Below are 21,191 nucleotides of genomic sequence, written 5' to 3'. Positions count from 1 at the left end.
CACTGTTTAACTAATCAAATACTGAAGCACTGATCATCCATGCCTTTATTTGGTTTCTATTTTCTAAACAGATGTAGAGAAAGCCCCCCCCCCCCCCCCCCAAGACACACATCGTCAGTCATAAATACAAAAATACTCCCTTTCCTCCCCAAAATATGTCTTCAGCAGCAACCCTGTTAATGTTGCATTGAGCTATTACTAACAAGAGCATCATATATGTATGCATTGGGTTTTTTTCTGCATAAAACAGGAATTTTTTCTTCCACACACATTATTCAGCATCATCCCTATGTAATACACTGTGCCCCAATCATGTGCCAGTTTTCCTTAACATATGCCTCTCCCTTAGTCTTCTCCCTCGCCTTTGAGCATTTCTCTCGTGCTCCAGCATTCTTTGCTCACACACCTCCATCGATCAGCAAGTGAGGGGATTAGGCAGCCCTGCCATGGGAAGTGGGCACAGGGCAGGGGGCAGTGCCAGGCACAGATTGAGGAACCAAGTGACGTATACATAGCAAACAGAGCAAGTGTACATACATAGCATACGGAGCATGATAGAGAGGGAGGGAGTTGCATGAAAGAGATAAAGGAACAGACAGAACAGGAGAGGCAGAAAAACAACAGAGGTATACATCTGAAAGACAGACAACTGAGAGTGAGGACAAAAAGGAGAGGGGGTTCTAAACAGAGAGAGGAAAACTGTAGAGAGAAACTCATAGGATAAAGATGTAGGAATACAGAGGGAGGGGTGAGACAAGAGGGAGTGGGAAGCAGCATGGGAATCTTAGTGTGATAGAGAAGAACTAATATAGCGACAGTGTACATGTGAGACTGTAGCAGAGATCTGTTACTGAGGCGCTGTTCTGTAGCTTGTGTAAGACGACTGAGGATTCATGTCCTGATAAGCATTTGGACCTGCTGTGAGATGGGGTGCATGTGCTCGCAAGAAAAGGGACCAAGACTCCAACGATTGGCAGGGAGGGAATCCCTGGCATGATTTCTTCTTTACAGAGAGATGGCATTACTCTGGTGTGTGCTGCTTTTGTGCCATCATGCCCAGCATTTTCTCCATGCAAATGAGGATTTTCAGAGTCCATCTTGGAGCAGTGCCATTAAAGAGTGGACTCCAACTCCATCTCCACCTCCACCTCAAACACAAACATCTGCATATCCCTCGCCCACTTCCTCAATTCCGTTATCTTTTCCTTCCCTTCCAGACTCTTCTCCAACATATCCAATTCCTACTCCAATTCCATTTACCCCCTCTCCTACATCTCAAACTCATACAACTCCCACTGTACCCTCTACTCCGGACGTCGAGCAGCCCGATGAAGATGGAAAGAAGGCAGCTCTACACTACCTACACTCAGGGGACATTATTTCTTTATCTGAAGCCAACTGCTCAAGGAGGTTTGAGCTAACAGACCTTCAAGGATCCCCACCTGAGTCAATTGTTCATCAAATGAGAAGGCCACTAGATTACTTGCTGCATGCTACTAACTTCCTTAACATGATATTCCAGGCAAGTGACATGCGAGAATCCAGCATACGAGAAGATATGGAATGGTATCATGCTTTGGTTCGAAGTCTGGCTGGGGGGGATCCACATATACATAGGGCAATGCTCTCCTTCACTGCACATCCCATGTCCTCCAAGCCTCAGCTGCTTCTTCAGGCCACCAAGGATGGACATGACATTTTGCTTCAGGACCTGTCTTCATCAATTCATAATGTAAGACAAAGTATATACCGTAATTCCTGGAACAACTTCCAAGCCTACCCCTCTCTTACCAAAGCAATTCTACTAAATGACCTCCAGAGTCTGGAAACTCCCAAGTGGAGCCGGGGAGACAGCTACATTGTGGACCCAAAACATGTTCAGTGGTCTAAGCCCTTTCTGGAGTGTGAGGGGAGTCGGTTTGTACAAGGATGGATGATCTCACTGTCCACAGCATTTTATGGACTGAAGCCTGATTTGAGCCCAGAGTTTAAGTAAGTAAGCCTCCATATTCATGTGTGGGTAGGGGACAGATGGGCTCTTTGAGGAACATGGAGGAGGGGAAGGGGGGGGGGGGGGCTGATGGGAGGGGAAAGAGGGCCTAATTGAAAATATATCTGTATTGTCGGAGTTGGTGATACAACGTGATTATTACTCTCGGGGGAATGATACTCTGGGTCATACCCTATTATGCTGGTCATGTATGTGCAGTTAATTATCTCATTCTATACTTATACTTGCAATTTTCCCATTGTGCCTCATACCTGTCCTTCCTTTTCCCTCCCCCCCCCTCAGATTAGTCTCTAACACACACTGATTTCTGTATCACTCATATTCGTCCTCAAACTGAGCAGCTGTTAAGCTGAAAATCTCCCATCCGCCAGCTTTCAGAGAGCAGATGGCCCTAAAATGCCAGGTTCTAGCTGCCTGTGCATACCCCTGCCCTTCTATCCCCAGTATCCCCTTATTCATTAGTAAATCCATTCACAGCTGCCCACGTTACTGCCTATCCTTCGCATACTGATACTGAAGGCCTCAAAAACCAATGTTCATATATTCTTCCCACATCCATAAGTGTCTCCCTCCAGGTCCTGTTCATCCAGACTATTTCAGACAAAAACCTGAAACACTAATCCCCATTGCTATATTACCATATGCTATCCTTGACAAAATGTTTTGCTGTTTTCTTTATGTATACAGTATATTTAATGACCTGCATTTATTGCCATCATACCTTATATCAGCCCTCCTTACAGTATATCCACCTCTTGAACCTTTCAATGTCTCCCTTTTTAACAATAATCATTATTGTCACTTCTTCCCTGTGTTCTCATCAATGTCTATCAACCTGTGGCATCCACAGATATTTCAATGAATGCCTGCTACATCCAAATTCTAAAGGTGTATTTAAATATCAGCTAGAGCTTCTACAAATTGGTAGTTTCAATTACTATAAAAATAAATTAGTAGTCGGTTAGAAGTAGAATCTTCACCCAAGAATGGTATGCCAGAATCTTTGTATTCTACTAGAATTAATTACATATACTACTAGAATTACATACTAGAATTAATTACCTTGCCATTAACTATCCGAATGTTACTATCGGCTATAAACATATTTATGTCAGTCATCATTATTTTCAGATCTTTCTCACATCCCATATGTACCCATTGTAAAATCCAGCTAATGGGCCTGGTTCTGAGTCTCACACAGATGTCTCTTTTACCACTGCTGCATCTTTATGCTAATGCCGTGGCCAACAATTTCTTTCAAACTGACACAGGAACTTGCAGCAGTGCATGTCCTCCTTGATGTGTCTATAGACTGCCAGGTGCACTCCCTCTGAGTATGGAGTCTTGTGTGCAGGGCTGGCGACATAAATCTTAGGGCCCGGTACCCTGAAATCTCTGGGGGCCCCTGACCACATACCTAGACTTTAATTGAATGTGTTTTTATTGCAATAAAATTGCAATAGAATAGTGCAGGGAAGATAGGAGGGCGCAGCATTGTATGGTTCACTGTGTTGCATGATGTCACTTAATGCATTAGTACTGGTAGCCGGACAGGTGACCACACCAAGGGCTTGCACTGCCACAGCCATACTTACAGCCCCTTTAGAGCCATGCGGCCCCTCACAAGGTTGAGGCCCGGTACGAGTGTCCCCCTTGACCCCCCCCCCTGTCGCCTGCCCTGCTTGTGTGAGTAGTTTAGACCCAGCCGCTTCTGCTTATCTAACCCATTACCTCACAGGAACACCCACTGAAATCCCAATGGTAAATTTACTAAAGCTTCTAAAACAGAAAAGTGGTGATTTTGAATATAGCATCCAATCAGATTCTGTCGATCGTATGCTAGGATGTAATAGAGAAATAATAGACAGAATCTGATTGGTTGTTATGGGCAACATCCCTTTTTAGAAGCTTTAGTAAATGTACCCTTTCATGTCCAAATTTGTTTTGCTCCTCAGTGCAAAACAAATGGGACCCACGTAACGTGTGACCTAGAGACATGCAAAGTAAATATTAGAAGACTGCACATAGTTAGTGTAGAACTCATCTGCTGCTTATTATCTCCATATTTACCTAGATTTCCTTTACCCACAATTATTTCTATATCATATATCAGTATGAATGGCGTAATGGTTACCATTACTGCCTCACAGCACTGAGGTAGGTCTTTGATTCCTGTCATGGCCCTAACTGTTTGGAGTTTACACATTCTACCTGTGTTTGCATGGGATTCCTCTAGGTAATCAGGTTTCCTCCCGCAGGGCCAGATGCACTAAGTTTGAAAAGTGATAGAATGGAGAGTGATAAACAGCCAGCCAATCCGCTCCTACCTGCCATGTCACAGACTGTATTTGAAAAATGTCAGGCAGGAGCTGATTGGCTGGCTGTTTACCACTCTCCATTTTATCACTTTTCAAGCTTAGTGCATCTCATCCACAATCCGGTAGGTAGTTTTATTGGCTCCTACAAAATTAACCCTAGTGTAAAAGTGTGTACAGTATGTACATGTCCAGACAAGGGGGGAGATTCTCTAAGAATCGCCGCCCAGCTCCACCCCCTTCGCCGCCCATCGCAGACATAATTATCGCATATGTTCTAACATATGCGATTATTATGGCAAAGGACAGCTCTTGCATTAAGAGCTGTCCTTTGCGATAGAGTCAGCGGGTCCCATGGGGACCCGGCGGCTCTCCCCTCCCTCCCACACCCGGCGCTGCTGCTGCTGCGCCGGGCTCTCATACTCCCTGCACCCGGAAGAGGATCAGTGCAGGGAGGAGGTCACAGGTCCGGGCAGCACAGCTCTGTGCTGCCCGGACACAGGTGAGGGGGGAGGGGGCGATGCCGGGCGGCGGTGGTCCGTGCGGGGTGGCGGTGGTCCGTGCGGGGCGGCGGTGGGTTCGCGTTAGAAGCCCATTGGCTTCTATGGGGCATCGTCAGATTTTTCTGGCGATGCCCCCCGCCGCGGTAACCCGGCAAGGGATGCTTAGTGCATCCCAAAATGCGGTAAAAACCCCGATAACGGGGTGCTTAGTGCATCCCAAAATGCGGTAAAAACCCAGATAACAGGGTTTTTACCGCATTTTTAGCTTAGAGAATCTCCCCCAAGATGGTCCAAATTGTTCTTAGTTGCCGTCAAACTCTATGTTTCTATGTAGCCAGACCCTTTCCTTAATCATCATATAATCAAAGTATTATACACTGTCTTGCCAACCAGTGTTTTATAATATTGCTACTCACCTGACCTGACAGTAGTACTTATTCAAAGGTGGACGCTAAATGCATTACTGTTGTGTCTGTATACACATAGGATCTGAGGATATAAGTAAATGTCACAGGAGCAGTCTTTTGTACATATGCAGCATCGGAGGAACACTGTTTGCACAATCAGACCTTTACCAACTCTGTTGTTGCGCAGAATGTCTGTAAGTAAGACGCTAGTGCCAGAGCCACTGGCTGTGAGATGCCCACAAAATATCTGCAGTTTAGTCGCCACAGTCTGTTATCTCCCACTAATGGTCACTTGGCCTCACCAAAAAGGTCTTCTGCTGTGCAAAAAAATACTAATACTGAACAAGACTTCTGTCTAAGTCTGCAAGCTTCTCTAATCTGCTGCAGTGTCCATGCCGCAGCTCTTCTGCGTGAATTTAGGACATCTGAGTAACTCTCACGTTACACAGGATGTCCGGTAGAAATCTGCACTGGAAGACTCAAATGCTGTCTCCAGCATGCCTACAAAATGGGGACAACTTGTCCCCATTTTGTAAAATATTCACATCACCTTCCTGGCCCTAAAACGGCTACAGCATAGGGGCACTCCAACCATTGTCACAAACAGAGCTCTGCACATGAGCAGTGCAGATCCTGCAGACACGCAGAACACTATCTGTAAGCAGCATACCTCCCAACTTCCAGGATGGCCAAGGAGGGGCTCTCGAGCGCACCTACGGCATGGCTGAAATTTTGAGGGCATGGCCTAGCAGGAAGGGGCTGTGGCCTATACTCGCGACGCTCCAGCAAGGCCATGCACAGGGTCTATTCACGGGGTAACAGGGGGGACTCCCAACTGCCCCCCCCACCGCCACAGGACACTGTCGGCCCCCGCACGGGCCACGGGAACGTCCCCCCCAAAAACGGAATAGAAACATAGAATTTGACGGCAGATAAGAACCACTTGGCCCATCTAGTCTGCCCCTTTTTTTAAACATGTTACCTCAAACCATATTTGATCCTTATTTTTTTGTAAGGATATCAATATGCTTATCCCAAGCATGTTTAAATTGTACTACTGTATTTGCGTCTACCACCTCTGTTGGGAGGCTATTCCACTTATCTACTACTCTTTCTGTGAAAAAATTCTTCCTCACATTTCCCCTGAATCTTCCTCCCTCTAGTTTCAGTGCATGTCCTCGTGTTCTGTTGCTCCTCTTCCTGTGAAGAATGTCTCCCACCTGTACCTTGTTAAAGCCCTTGATATATTTGAAAGTTTCTATCATGTTCCCCCTTTCCCTTCTCTGCTCTAAAGTATACATATTAAGATCTTTTAGTCTTTCCTGGTACGTTTTGTGATGTAGGCCATGCACCATTTTAGTTGCTCTTCTTTGTACAGTCTCTAATGTATTTATATCCTTCTGGAGATATGGCCTCCAGAACTGAACACAATTCTCTAGGTGAGGTCATACCAATGACCTATACAGTGGCATTATTACTTCTTTCTTTCTACTGCTGATACCTCTCCCTATGCAACCAAGCATCTGACTTGCCTTCTTCATTGCTTTGTTACATTGCCTACCTGCTTTTAAGTCCCCTGAAATAGTGACACCTAGATCCCTCTCTTCCTCAGTAGTTTCCATTATAGTGCCATTTATACTATATTGAGTCTTTGGATTTCTGAGACCCAAGTGCATGATTTTGCATTTTTTGGCATTAAACTGTAGTTGCCATTCTCTTGACCATTTCTCTAATCTGCCTAGATCCTCAATCATTTGTTTTACCCCTCCTGGTGTGTCTACCCTGTTGCATACCTTTGTGTCATCTGCAAAAAGGCACATTTAACCCTCAATTCCATTTGCAATATCACCAATAAAGATATTAAAAAGCACCGGTCCAAGTACAGATCCCTGGGGTACTCCACTTGTAACCTTTCCCTCCTTTGACTGTACTCCGTTTACTACAACTCTCTGTTTTCTGTCCTGCAACCACGCTCTTATCCATTCAACTATCTTAGAATCCAATCCCAAGCTTTCAAGTTTATTTAACAGTCTGCGATGTGGGACAGTGTCAAAAGCTTTACTAAAGTCTAGATAAGCTACATCTACAGCCCCACCTTGATCTATTACTTTAGTCACCCAGTCAAAAAAGTCAATAAGATTTGTTTGACATGATCTTCCCCCAGTAAACCCATGCTGTTTTGGATCCTGTAAATTGCTGGTTTTGAGATATTCTACAACTCTTTGTTTTAAGAGTGTTTCCATCAATTTCCCTACTACTGATGTAAGGTTTACTGGTCGATAGTTGCTTACCTCTTCCTTGCTTCCACTTTTGTGCAGTGGGACTACATTCGCTGTTTTCCAGTCCTCTGGGATTACTCCAGTAGCTAGTGACTGGTTGAATAATTCTGTTATTGGTTTTACCAGCTCCCCTTTAAGCTCTTTTAGTATCCTTGGATGTATCCCATCTGGCCCCATTGATTTATCCACTTTCAGTTTTGAGAGTTCTGTAAGGACTTTCTCCTCTGTAAATGTACATGTCTCTCCCTCAGTTTTCTGACTATACTTGCAACTTAACTGTGGCCCCTTCCCCTCTCTTTCAGCAGTGAATACTGAGCAAAAATAATTATTAATATTATCTGCTATTACATTGTCCCCCTCAAGAAAACTTCCACTCTCTGTCTTCAGTCTAATTATTCCACTTTTTGTTTTTCTCCTTTCACTTATATACCTAAAAAATGTTTTCCCCCCTTTACCCACTGACAGGGCCATTTTCTCTTCAGCCTGTGCTTTTGCACATCTGATTACCTTCTTAGCCTCCTTCTGTCTAACCAGATACACCTCTTTGTCCTCATTCTTAAGCGTCTGCTTAAATTTCTTAAAGGCCAACTTTTTTGCTTTCACAATACTTGCTACTTCTTTTGCAAACCACAATGGCTTTCTTTTTCTTGTGTTTTTCCTAACTCTTTTGACACAAAGTTCTGTTGCTTTTAGAATTGCACTTTTTAATTTTTCCCACTTATCCTGCACTCCTTCCAAGTTCTTCCACTCTGCCAAAGAATCCCTTACAGAGTTTCCCATCTCTACAAAATCAGCCTTCCTAAAATCTAACACCTTTGTTTTTGTGTGCGATGAGTCAGTCTCTGTCTTTATTTTGAACCATACTGCTTGATGGTCACTGGATCCCAGATTTTCACCCACATTTATGTCAGATATTCTGTCACCATTTGTAAGTATTAAGTCTAATATTGCGTCCTTACGAGTGGGCTCCCTCACCAATTGCTGGAGGGATGCGTTTTGGTCTAAGTCAATATCTTCTGTTCCGGCAAGACGCCTAAAGTTTCGCTTTTTATATGAAAATAACTAAATGTATAAAGAAGATCCGATCTAGTTATAATTATTACAGGACGTCTTATAGATTGGTTCATTAATATACTTTAGCATAGTAAACAAAAAAGAGTACAAGCTTTTCCTAGTGGAAAGTTACTGACTTTGGCGGGAGAAAAAAAATCCCTTATAACTGTCCCATTCTCATGGTCACAATTGTGAATATTGTGTGTTTTCACCCAAAAGTGTTTTGTTTTCTTGTTTTTTTTTTTGGAGAGGGTACTCTGTAATTGAAGTGACCAAGAAACTTGGGGCAAATAGTCAGGGTAAATCCCTTTTGTTTGCCCTTAATAGAATAGTGCACCCCTGTGTCTTCTAATGTCCAACTCTACTGAATTCTACAGTAATGGCCCATACACACTGGATGACTTTGAGCTGAAAGTCACTAAAAACAGCAGTTTTGAGCGGCTTTTAGCTCAAAGCCACCCAGTGTTTATGCCCCAGCGATGAGCACTGCTACCCGATCCTGAATAATCGCAGGGAAAGCCGCTCATCTGCTGGTTACACCAGCAGATAAGTGGCTTTGAGGACGGCTTTGCATAGCACTGCGCTATGCAAAGCCGTCCTCCCCCTCCATCGGCGCTGGGCAGGCGGAAAGCCGCTCAGTGTGTATGCGCTGAGCGGCTTTCCCCCCAGCGATGAATGCGATCATCTCTGTCCATACACGAATTGTCCATGCATTGTCACCCAGTGTGTATGGACCTTAAGTTCAGTAAGCATTGCATTATGCTCTGTTATTTGGGTACAGTAGTTTAAACACTTCTGTTTAGTGTTTTTAATTGTGGCAGTTTATTTTAAACATGAATTGGTCTGAAAACCAGTTTTGCATCCCCTATGCTGGGAACATGACTGGGCTGCATTAGAGCATATAATTATGCAAAAGATTAGCCAATATATCAACAGTTAAATATGTTAAAGTGCATTATGCTGTAATAAACAAGTACATCTCATGTTAAGCAAATAAAATCAAGAACATTGATTAAAAGATGTTGCACATACAGAATTGTCTACATAAGGCACCCATACACGCTGCAACAGGGCAGTGCGATGAGATGCGCACTTCCGTGCACATCCCATTGCACAGCACATAAAGTATGTGCTGCCTGTGCTTTTAGCACAGGCAGCACAGACTTTTTGTACTAGATGCTATGTAATCTAGTACTAAAAGCAAAAAATTCATTGCACTGTGTACGGTCACCTTTATTGTTTTTTTATGTTGTGTTTTGAGTTCAGTTTTATACAAACCACTTGCGATTGATGTCCACTATTAATAGACTGTTAAATTGGGTTAGTAAGCACATAAAAAGGAAATAAAGTATTGCTCATCAATCCTGCTTAGTAATTAACTCAGTGATTGGCATATTCTGTATGTACTGCTGGACACCACTGATAGAATTAATAACTCTCAATAGCATATCCAGTAGACTTTGTTATTATTTGCAATACACACAATATATCTGATTTTAGAATTCTGGCTTGAAAGTTGTGGTGTCAAATTTTTGCATAGCATATGGGTGTGGTATGACTTGTGGACAGTGACCATGTTGACATTCAGTATGTCTTCATGGATATGTCTACCATCCCTGGTTAAATAGTGGTCTCTTACCATTTCTCATTGGCGGCTCCAGCTTCTCAGTAGACCTGTAATACTCTTGCATTCTTGCATTCTCCCCCAGTGCCAAATTGCCCACCTTGCTCTTCTGGCACATGCTCCCAGCATAGGCAGCAACTGCTGCAAGTAAAGACAATAAACAAGTGTTTTCTGTTCTTGGGTTCTGTTCTGTTCTGTGTTGGGATTCTGTTCTTACAATGAGTGTAACGATCAGATCAGGTGATCGATCAAATTAACGTATGCCTCCTGTTATGATGATCTGTTCAATCAATGTATGTCTGATATTGGTGTAATAGTTATGTCTCCTGTGAGTATTGGAATCAGGACATGTCTTGTATGTAAACTGTAGGTGACCCTGGTTTGAGTTTGAGGCCTGTATTCCCTCAGTGTGACATCTGTGGACTCCTCCGGAGTTAGGATGTAAGATAAGATCTGAGCCCCTCATAAACCATGGTCCAGGAGAAGAGGTTAGAGTTTGTCCCCTTCCTTCACATCTCTTATCAGTGGGTCTGCTATGCAAGGAAGGAGGATCAATCACTTTGAAAACAGCAGACTGTAGAAGATACATTGCCAGGGACCTTCCACACTCCTTCAGCATGGAAAGAGTGGAATCCCAAGGGTGGGAGGGATGAGGGAGTCTGCAAGGTATAACTAAGACCTTTCTCCCTATAGTCAGTGTCACTACCTGGGGGTCTAGCAAACAGGCTGTAGGCGACGAGAGATTTCTTGTGGAGAACCCCCCCACTTCAGGATTGTAAGATACGGTTCTGTCTTTTTTCCCTTTTTATTTTATTTCTGAAATTTGCATGTAATCGTTGTGTGTACTTTTAAAATCATTGTAATGTCTTGTAACCATTTTGTTTAAAGCTCTGTAGTATTTCTAGGAATAAATAATACATATTCCCAGTTCTGGTTCTGTGTTCTTAAGACTCATTAGCCTCAGAAGAGAAAGGCTGGAAAACGTTACCATTGTTATCTTGTATTGTGTGGTCAGGGGCGAGCCAAGCCGCCCCTTGCGCAGTTTCAGGCGCTAAAATCAGGTTTTGGCTGGTGGCAGTGTACCTCAAGGAAAGGACCCGAGCGTCCTGAGTGAACCCCAGTCACGGCCGGCGCTGCTCAGATTGACGTATCGGAGCAGGCGACCGGTGGGTCCGTGACATTTGGTGGCAGCGGTGTCACGGACCCACCGGTCGCCTGCTCCGATACGTCAATCTGAGCAGCGCCGGCCGTGACTGGGGTTCACTCAGGACACTCGGGTCCTTTCCTTGAGGTACACTGCCACCAGCCAAAACCTGATTTTAGCGCCTGAAACTGCGCAAGGGGCGGCTTGGCTCGCCCCTGACCACACAATACAAGATAACAATGGTAACGTTTTCCAGCCTTTCTCTTCTGAGGCTAATGAGTCTTAAGAACACAGAACCAGAACTGGGAATATGTATTATTTATTCCTAGAAATACTACAGAGCTTTAAACAAAATGGTTACAAGACATTACAATGATTTTAAAAGTACACACAACGATTACATGCAAATTTCAGAAATAAAATAAAAAGGGAAAAAAGACAGAACCGTATCTTACAATCCTGAAGTGGGGGGGTTCTCCACAAGAAATCTCTCGTCGCCTACAGCCTGTTTGCTAGACCCCCAGGTAGTGACACTGACTATAGGGAGAAAGGTCTTAGTTATACCTTGCAGACTCCCTCATCCCTCCCACCCTTGGGATTCCACTCTTTCCATGCTGAAGGAGTGTGGAAGGTCCCTGGCAATGTATCTTCTACAGTCTGCTGTTTTCAAAGTGATTGATCCTCCTTCCTTGCATAGCAGACCCACTGATAAGAGATGTGAAGGAAGGGGACAAACTCTAACCTCTTCTCCTGGACCATGGTTTATGAGGGGCTCAGATCTTATCTTACATCCTAACTCCGGAGGAGTCCACAGATGTCACACTGAGGGAATACAGGCCTCAAACTCAAACCAGGGTCACCTACAGTTTACATACAAGACATGTCCTGATTCCAATACTCACAGGAGACATAACTATTACACCAATATCAGACATACATTGATTGAACAGATCATCATAACAGGAGGCATACGTTAATTTGATCGATCACCTGATCTGATCGTTACACCTCCCCCTTTTAAAATGGCGCACAGAGGCGGTGACCCACGTCACCGTCTCATCAGTGCGCTATTAACTACATCACCTGGACAGGTAGCAGTGGTCTCTGTGCTGAGACAGACTGCCACTGATTCTGCGGGATCTGTACTAACACTTCACTATACTTGACGTCTGTCATGGCACCACCTGACGCCATAGCCGTGGCTAGGGTGGGCAATGGGCATAGTCCCTGTCCCTCTCGCAGGAGATGGCAAACTAAAAGCACACAGGTGTCCTCGAACCCATAGTCTGTGAGCACACTGATATAGTGGGAGCTGTGCCCATCCCGGCTGGTATTGACACAGCCCACCACAGCTGTGCGTCGGACTCCTGGACACGGATTCTCCCCTGCAGCTGGCAGTTTGGCCTTACTCACTGAGATCAGTACCAGACCATTCCGCCACACCCCAAACGGCCATCCCCCTGGGACTCTTAACTCAGCACGTTTAACTATACCACAGGTGTGGGGCATTCTCCCAGCACTATATACAGACTTAAAAATGTCTTCCCAGCACCTCTCCTGAGCTGACTGACCCCCCCTCCCCTTCACTGGGGGGAAGGTCCACTCACTCAACACCTCACACCTCATCCTTTTGTGAGGAGATTCGCTCTCTGTGTCTGTGTGTGTGAATTGTGAAGGGGGGCACGTTTCTGCAAGGGGGAATACCAGCAGGTCATTGTCCCCTGTCTTGGGAACATCCAAGCTCAGCCTTTCTAAGGTTAATGGAGCTGAGTTTACCTGTGCTTCGCGGGCCCTCCCACCCTTCTGGTTGCACACAGCAGCTTCCCTACTAGCCACTGGCTCTATTCCTGAAACAACCCTCTCACTGTACCCAGGGGTATCTTTCCCACTTCCCAGGTATGGGGCAGCCTGTGCAGGGTTGATTCTCAGTTCTGCGTGGAAAGCCAAGCTTTCCATGGCAGTCCAGGACACCTTCCTGAGCCTGACCTTCCCTCCCAGACCCGCAGGTTCTGTGGCTGGGGTGGTGCCACTGAGGTTCTCAGGAGAGGCATCCGTTATCCAGTGATGCTGGAAAAATGCACTCTCTGGAGAGTTCTCAGTGTCTGGAGGTAACCCCTGCTGTGTTCCTGTATCTGTGTTTGTGTGGCTACAGTAAGGAGGGGGGTTTGGGGGGAAAGCTGCAGTAAGGGACACTCTCTCCCTATCTGACAGGTCTACAGTGCACACATGACCCACCGGGTCACTTATTATACCTGGTACCACATTTCCCACAGTAGCGCAAGACATCACATTATCAACAGTAACATCAATATCATAACCTGGGGAGACATCCTGCAATACCTGCAAATTAGCCTGTGCATCTTCCACAACACATGGGGCCCATCCTGCTGGCTTACAATTGCACCGTGGCAAAAACGCTATATCTGGATCCCATTGTCTCTGAGCAGGAATGGGGTTATCTGAGCATGTTGTCACCATTAACTTATTGGCAGGTACATGCTCTGCCTGCAACCAACTCAGATCTGTCCCATTTGTGCAGTTAGCGACCCCTGGCCGGATGTCACAACCAGACATCACTGGAAGAACAGGGTTAACTTCTAGCACAGCAACCTTAATGACATCACCAGCAGCACTCCTACCACTGGTGAGTGAGGGTGTCTCATTCCCAACTAGATTAGGGCATTCATTTAACCCCACAAACTGGCAAGGATTACCCACTATACCTGTCTCTAACTCACCCTCCACCTCCACCGAAGGTACGGCACTATCACAGATCATCCCAGGGGCTTCACACAAAATAACAACATTGCAATGTTCAGCATGGTTACATACTACCTGAGATGCATCATATGGTTCAGAAGGGTTAGCGACAGATATGTGTGGAGTTAATAAAAGTCCCACATCAGTAGTCCCACACATACTTGTGTGCATACAGTCAGAAAGTCTCATTCCTATTTCCGACATAGTCTCTTCCCTGCATACTTTCACTATGCAGTCAGCCGCTTCCGGCAACAAATCTGGAGCAACGGGTGGGAACATGCTGCTCACATCTTCCAGCAGTTTAAACTGGGCCTTGTGATGTGAGGTCTCCTGAGCAGGTTCCATGACTGCTGTAGTAGGCAGAGGCACCTTGCCCTGGTGGGGCACCCCTGGTGAGAGCAAGCTGCTGACATCCTCAGCTTCTGCTTCTCTCAACCGTTTAAACTGGAACTTTGCTTTCAGAGCTGGTAACAGCAGCTGTTCTAGGCGACGCCACTCCACACCTATCCGGCGGCACTGATCTCCCCAAAATGGGGTATCCAGCTTTCTCCAAGCATCGACCTCCTGCTGCGCAAATTTGTAACATTGTCCCAGTTCTCTCAGCAGCACCCAAGGAGACGCGGATGGACCCCAGAAACGAAATGCTGCACAATACTGGCTGAAGGCATTGCACTCATCGTCCCTGGCCTGGGTGAGCTGCATGATCATCTCCCCACGAGTATGGTTGTGGCAGGAGATACCTTGCAGCTGGCATTCTTCCGTTAGTTCCTCTGTGCTCAGTAGGGTAAACATATCATCATCCTCCACTGGGTCAATATACCCACTGGGCTCTTCTGGTGCTGTAGGGGATTGGTACTCTGCAGTCTCCCTGACTGCCACACATCCTACAGTCTCCCTGGTGCTAGCAGAGATGTCAGCTCTCTGAGCATCGGTGGTAGTGTCCAGGGCCAGCTCATTACTCACAACCAAGCTGACACTCACTTGGCTTCCTCTGTCTGCTTCCAAGACAGGGAACTGTGCATGACGCGGTCCGGTGAAATTCGCGTCAGCGGTCATTTGGGACCTCTGTCCCTTGTTAGGCTCCCCATGATTGATAACAGAGTCCACACCATGATCCAACACATTATTTACTTCCGCAGACAGTAAAAGTTCAGTACGAAGCCCATCTCCTGCTAACTCAGTAGCCACGGCAGATAAAGTCTCACGTAAAGGTTCGCCATCATGATGCCCTGTATCATTCTCCACTGGTTCACCAACAGCGATCAGGCCTCTGAGCCTCCCCAGCACCAACTGGTGCTCACGCTCAGCCTGACGCTCTGCAGCCTCAGCCTCTCGTACGGCTTTGCGCTCCGCAGCCTCTCTGTCGACAATGCCTTGGCAGAACTGCACCAGCTGCAAAGCGAATACGGGGTTCACATTCTTCAATTGCCTGCTAGCAGCTAGAAGGTCGCTCTGCAGTGTAGACTTGCTGGGTCCAGCAGAAGTGTTTGACCCTGGCGCGGAATCGTTTGTACTGTCCAGTGCTGACTGAGCCCCTGGGGTAGGATTGTCCATGGACTGGTTTCCTCCAGCAGCTAGAGTCCGATCGGCATCCACTAGTGCCTGAATCATACGTTTTCTACTCTGGCCAGACCAAGGGATATTCCTCTGCACACACACGACCGCCAGGTCATCTCTCCTCATCTGCTGGTAATCAGCCATCCGGAGTCTCACACTTGTCAAATAAAATTATAGGAAAGAAAAACAAGAGAAGGGAGGGAACAGAAATTGCATCCACTGTGTGACTTTTAAAACTATAGTAAAGCTCTGAGTTCTGATTCTGGTGATGTGGGTATTTCTCATAAAATTCTACCCACACTCACTTAAGTTCTTAAAGAGAAAAATGAATTCTCCACCCCACCGCTTGCCGCCAAATGTCACGGACCCACCGGTCGCCTGCTCCGATACGTCAATCTGAGCAGCGCCGGCCGTGACTGGGGTTCACTCAGGACACTCGGGTCCTTTCCTTGAGGTACACTGCCACCAGCCAAAACCTGATTTTAGCGCCTGAAACTGCGCAAGGGGCGGCTTGGCTCGCCCCTGACCACACAATACAAGATAACAATGGTAACGTTTTCCAGCCTTTCTCTTCTGAGGCTAATGAGTCTTAAGAACACAGAACCAGAACTGGGAATATGTATTATTTATTCCTAGAAATACTACAGAGCTTTAAACAAAATGGTTACAAGACATTACAATGATTTTAAAAGTACACACAACGATTACATGCAAATTTCAGAAATAAAATAAAAAGGGAAAAAAGACAGAACCGTATCTTACAATCCTGAAGTGGGGGGGTTCTCCACAAGAAATCTCTCGTCGCCTACAGCCTGTTTGCTAGACCCCCAGGTAGTGACACTGACTATAGGGAGAAAGGTCTTAGTTATACCTTGCAGACTCCCTCATCCCTCCCACCCTTGGGATTCCACTCTTTCCATGCTGAAGGAGTGTGGAAGGTCCCTGGCAATGTATCTTCTACAGTCTGCTGTTTTCAAAGTGATTGATCCTCCTTCCTTGCATAGCAGACCCACTGATAAGAGATGTGAAGGAAGGGGACAAACTCTAACCTCTTCTCCTGGACCATGGTTTATGAGGGGCTCAGATCTTATCTTACATCCTAACTCCGGAGGAGTCCACAGATGTCACACTGAGGGAATACAGGCCTCAAACTCAAACCAGGGTCACCTACAGTTTACATACAAGACATGTCCTGATTCCAATACTCACAGGAGACATAACTATTACACCAATATCAGACATACATTGATTGAACAGATCATCATAACAGGAGGCATACGTTAATTTGATCGATCACCTGATCTGATCGTTACAATGAGTATTGTTTTATCTAGAGTAAACTCTAGGTAAGTTTACTACAGATCAAATTTAAACCCGAACGTAATCGATCAACATCATTAGTGTGTTTCAGGATCTAAATCACACATTCAATCTTTTGTCCAATCTACAGTATTAAGAAACAAATAAAAAATTAGTCACAGAAAATGTGAGATTTAGACCTTGAAGTTCAAATAAAAACATTTCTAACATCTAGCAAATTTACACCTTGAATTCCCAGAGTGCTGTTACTAATTAGATTCTCTGTGATTTGATTCAATTATGTGCAATCCTTTTGCACTGAAGAGATAAGTGTGGCTATATGCTGCACTACTGAACCTCCAAACATGTAGATTATTTTTTTCGCAGCTCCACATGACTGAGAAAATTGTTATTCCAGCGCGACTCAGTATTACTCACATGTTAGTATCTCCCTATGATCTCCTTTAACCATCAGGATATTTATATTATGTGCTCCCATTTCATCATGCATATATCTCAGCAATACCAGTGTATTTGTCTTCTAATGCCTCAGTCAAAATTTTCTCCTATCAATGTCTTCATATAGTAGAATCACCTGTTACATGGCCTGGGGGAAAAATGCATGTTTTTTTTGTATGCAAAAGTAGTACACATGCCTTGCTGTCTTGTCAAACCACAGCATGCTGCGGTAGGACCTGGCGGTTGTGGCCCCACCGTATATCTGTGGGCATCCGCATAGGGCGGTTTCACAAGCTCCGACTGACGCCGGGCAGCGAAACCCCGCACTACTAAGAAGCCATGCCGTACACAAAAGTTTACAATGGTCAGGATGGCCACAGCCCGGCAGCCGTCCTTTCCTGGGCTGTGACCATCATGTGTGAATGGACATAATCCTGTCCATTATTAACTACTGTGTACGGCACGGCTTTTGTCCATGCGGTGTTTCGCCGCCTGGCGTCAGCCGGAGTGTGTGAAATAGCCCATAGTGTACAGTCGCCTTCCGGGCAAGCGGGTCTCGCTAAAACTCTATGTGTGGCCCCAGCCTAATAGTTCTACTTACACAAGTTATGCGCCCCCCTCTTACATACACCAAGGTTGGTTGGCAAAATATAACACATGCAAGGAAGGCCCAGGGATTTCAACATGTATTAGGAGATCAATTGGGAGTCGGGCCTGTGATTTCAACTGTCTGGTGGCCTGCACATGGTTTAATCTGGCCCTGATCCTTAACCATTAGTATCATCATACCTTTACCTATGAGAAAGTCCATATCCATCCCTTTTCCATTAAATAAATTACCATAAATATCTAAATTTCCTATATTGAGCATTATGTTTATATTTGGGCCTTACCCAACAGTATATGTATACCATTACCTTTACATATCCTGCAAAATCTAAACCGGTGTCATATCCAGGATGTTATTTTTATATCCTGGAATTTTCCACATGATCTATTTCGTAACCCATGTACACATTGAACAATATCGGTTGAATTGGAATGACAAATCAGGCATGTTGCTCATTATGTGTTCCCAATTTGTGGATGTCTTGGTCACTATTGATGTTGGCCCAGCTGCACAGCCAACCAGGCAATAATGTTGGCATCGGCGGCATGCGTAATGAAGGAAGGATCGATAGATCATAAAGACAGACTGTGACGGCAAATTAGAGTCTCATGGTCCATCTAGTCTGCCCCTTTGTCAATTAACTTGCCAATTCAACCCTATTTTTTCCTTAGGTCTTTTTAAGGATATTTGCATGCTTATCCCGAGTTTAAAATATGTTATTTATCAGGTACTTGATCAGAAATATTACTCTCTTTCTTATTACCTATAAAACCTTTCTTCCCAGCTGCAGTTTCTTATGGGATGCGCTTGCGCAGCCCCATATAGAAAAACAAACAATATAGATAAAAAAACTGCACAAGGAAACAGAATTATTCAACTTATTAGTCACAATTAATATAAATATACTGGCTGGGTCCGCAGCTGCCAAGAAGTGTATTCTTCAGTTTTGGCTACACCCTACAGCTCCCCCCTTCTCACTTTTCTTAAACAAATTATTTCACATTTTCCAAATGGAGTGGCTTGAAGCTTCTCTACAAAAAGAAAAGTTCACTGGAAAAATTTTTGACACTTGGGAGAGCTACATCGACACCCTATCTCCAACATAAAAAAAAAAAAATTGGAAATTGTTATAAAAACTCATTATGGTACAAGACTCGGGTATGTGCACAGGACCCCCCAATCTCATAGAATACTGTTTCCCTTGGAACTCCACTCTTCCAGGCGTGACAGTGGGCCTTATTTTGGTTCACTCCTTCTGACAAAATCCTTCTTAGATGGACAAAACCATGTGCACTGCAGGGGAGCATATGCAAAATGTGCAGAGAGAGTTAGATTTGGGTGGGGTTTTACTTCAAAGTGAGATCTATATTGAAGTGTAAAAATAAAGCAGCCAGTATTTTCCCTGCACAGAAACAAAATTACTCACCCAAATCTAATTCTCTCTGCACATGTTACATCTGCCCCCCTGCAGTGCACATGGTTTTGTCCATCTAAGAAGTATTTTGTCAGAAAGAGTGAACCAAAATAAGGCCCAGTGTGTGTAGTGGAGGTAATAAAAGGCCCCTCTTCTGACTCTCATTATATATAATTTTCTTTTCTTTCTTGTATGTTCATTGACTTGAATGTAATGCTATTGCACGGTGAAAATGTCATGTACATTATTATCATTATTATTTATTTATTTAGTTATTTATTGCCGTTGACAAACTTCTTGTTTTAAGTGAACTGTACAGTTCTGTACACACTGTACTTCTATTATATTGATCTGTAATGCATCAATAAAAGAAACTTGATTGAAAAAAAATATATACTGGCTAGTATCGTAACAAAAAATCCAGATTATAAAATCATATAGCGATATATTAAAACATATATCAATTCAGCATTTTTTTTTTATTATGGTCAATGCTTGCATCTATTGGTATTGCAATCATAGTCAGACTATAATTCTTACACACCGAAGGATATTAATATAAATTTCACAATTTTCCTTTTCCTTCAAGGTGTTGTCTATCAGCCTGCAATGAATGAAAGTCAAGACGCATCCAAGTAGAGATATTTTGATCCTTGGTGTGCTGGGGGTGTGCCCTTTGGTTTGCTTGGGTTAAAGCCCCTTCCCTTGCAGCACTTGGGGGGCATTACTAGTTTGATTGAGCAGCTCTCACATGTTTGTTTTTATATGCAAGAGGCATTTGTTGGGACCTGCATTTGGAGGGCATGCTGGTTCCTGTAGTGCCACAAGGAGGATTTAGGGGTAAATCCTGATAGGCTGGCTCTCAACTTAGATATATTGGCAAGTGCTGTTATCATGTAGCCTTACAATAGACAATTATATGGCCCAGAATGGATGCTGTTATCATGCAGTGTAGGACTTCCGGTATCAGAGAAGCCTTGACGAGGCCCGGAAGCTTATCATATCTTTTGCAAAATATATGTAACTAAGATCTCTGAATGACCCTCTATTATGTTGGTTATTCAAATCTTATTACTAATGCCCTTTGGTGTGCTGGGGGTTAAATCCCCCCCCCCCCTCCCTTGCAGCACCTGGGGGGCATTACCAGTTTGATTGAGCAGCTCTCACATTGTTGTTTTTATATTTCGATCCTTACAATAGTGTTTTATTTGATATTCTGCGTATGGTTAAAAGCAGAATTCGGTTATCCAGATTAGTGTAATAATCTCTATTAGCGTAAATATGCATTTCCAACTTCTGGATTAGTGGATTAATTGCTGTTAGCGTACAATCTATCTGTAGCAGTATGCATCATGTAAAATAAAGATTCGGCATCTGTCCAAACATGCTGTTCTTTTTAGCCGATACCTCCTTTAAAAATAGATGTTGCGTTTAACATTACCACCACAGTGTTTCCCAGCTGCTGGCGCTTATCCTGTTGTGCAACTATCTCCAGAGCACACTTGTAGGTGTAGATTAAAATGAGGTTCGGTCAATGCAGTATCCTGGTATTTTGGATAAAATTTAATAATATCTCCGCTTAGTCTCCATGTTAGTGGCTTCCTCAGAACTGCATTCACCGAACCTCATTTTAATGTACACCTACAAGTGGGCTCTGGAGATGGCTGCACTACAGGTCAAGCTCCAGCAGTTGGGAAACACTGTTGTTACTATACCCCAGACACAGAGTTATCACACACCTAACACACTGATCACT

General features: G+C 44.5%; 1 protein-coding gene across 2 annotated transcripts in view; it reads left to right on the top strand.

Moving 5' to 3' along the window:
- The first annotated feature begins 352 nt into the window (after positions 1-352).
- GPR179 (G protein-coupled receptor 179) overlaps positions 353-21,191 on the top strand; it is a 57,187-nt gene continuing 36,348 nt past the window's right edge. For both annotated transcript variants that reach the window (XM_083147119.1, XM_083147118.1), the window contains exon 1: positions 353-1,992. In XM_083147119.1, the coding sequence (XP_083003245.1) occupies positions 1,016-1,992 (977 nt within the window). In that variant the 5' untranslated portion in view covers positions 353-1,015. The remainder of the gene's footprint in view (positions 1,993-21,191) is intronic.

This window comes from Crinia signifera, chromosome 6, assembly GCF_055691185.1.
Source record: "Crinia signifera chromosome 6, ASM5569118v1, whole genome shotgun sequence".
In the NCBI taxonomy this organism is placed as follows: Eukaryota; Metazoa; Chordata; class Amphibia; order Anura; family Myobatrachidae; genus Crinia; species Crinia signifera.
This window is presented reverse-complemented; position numbering and strand designations above follow the sequence as displayed.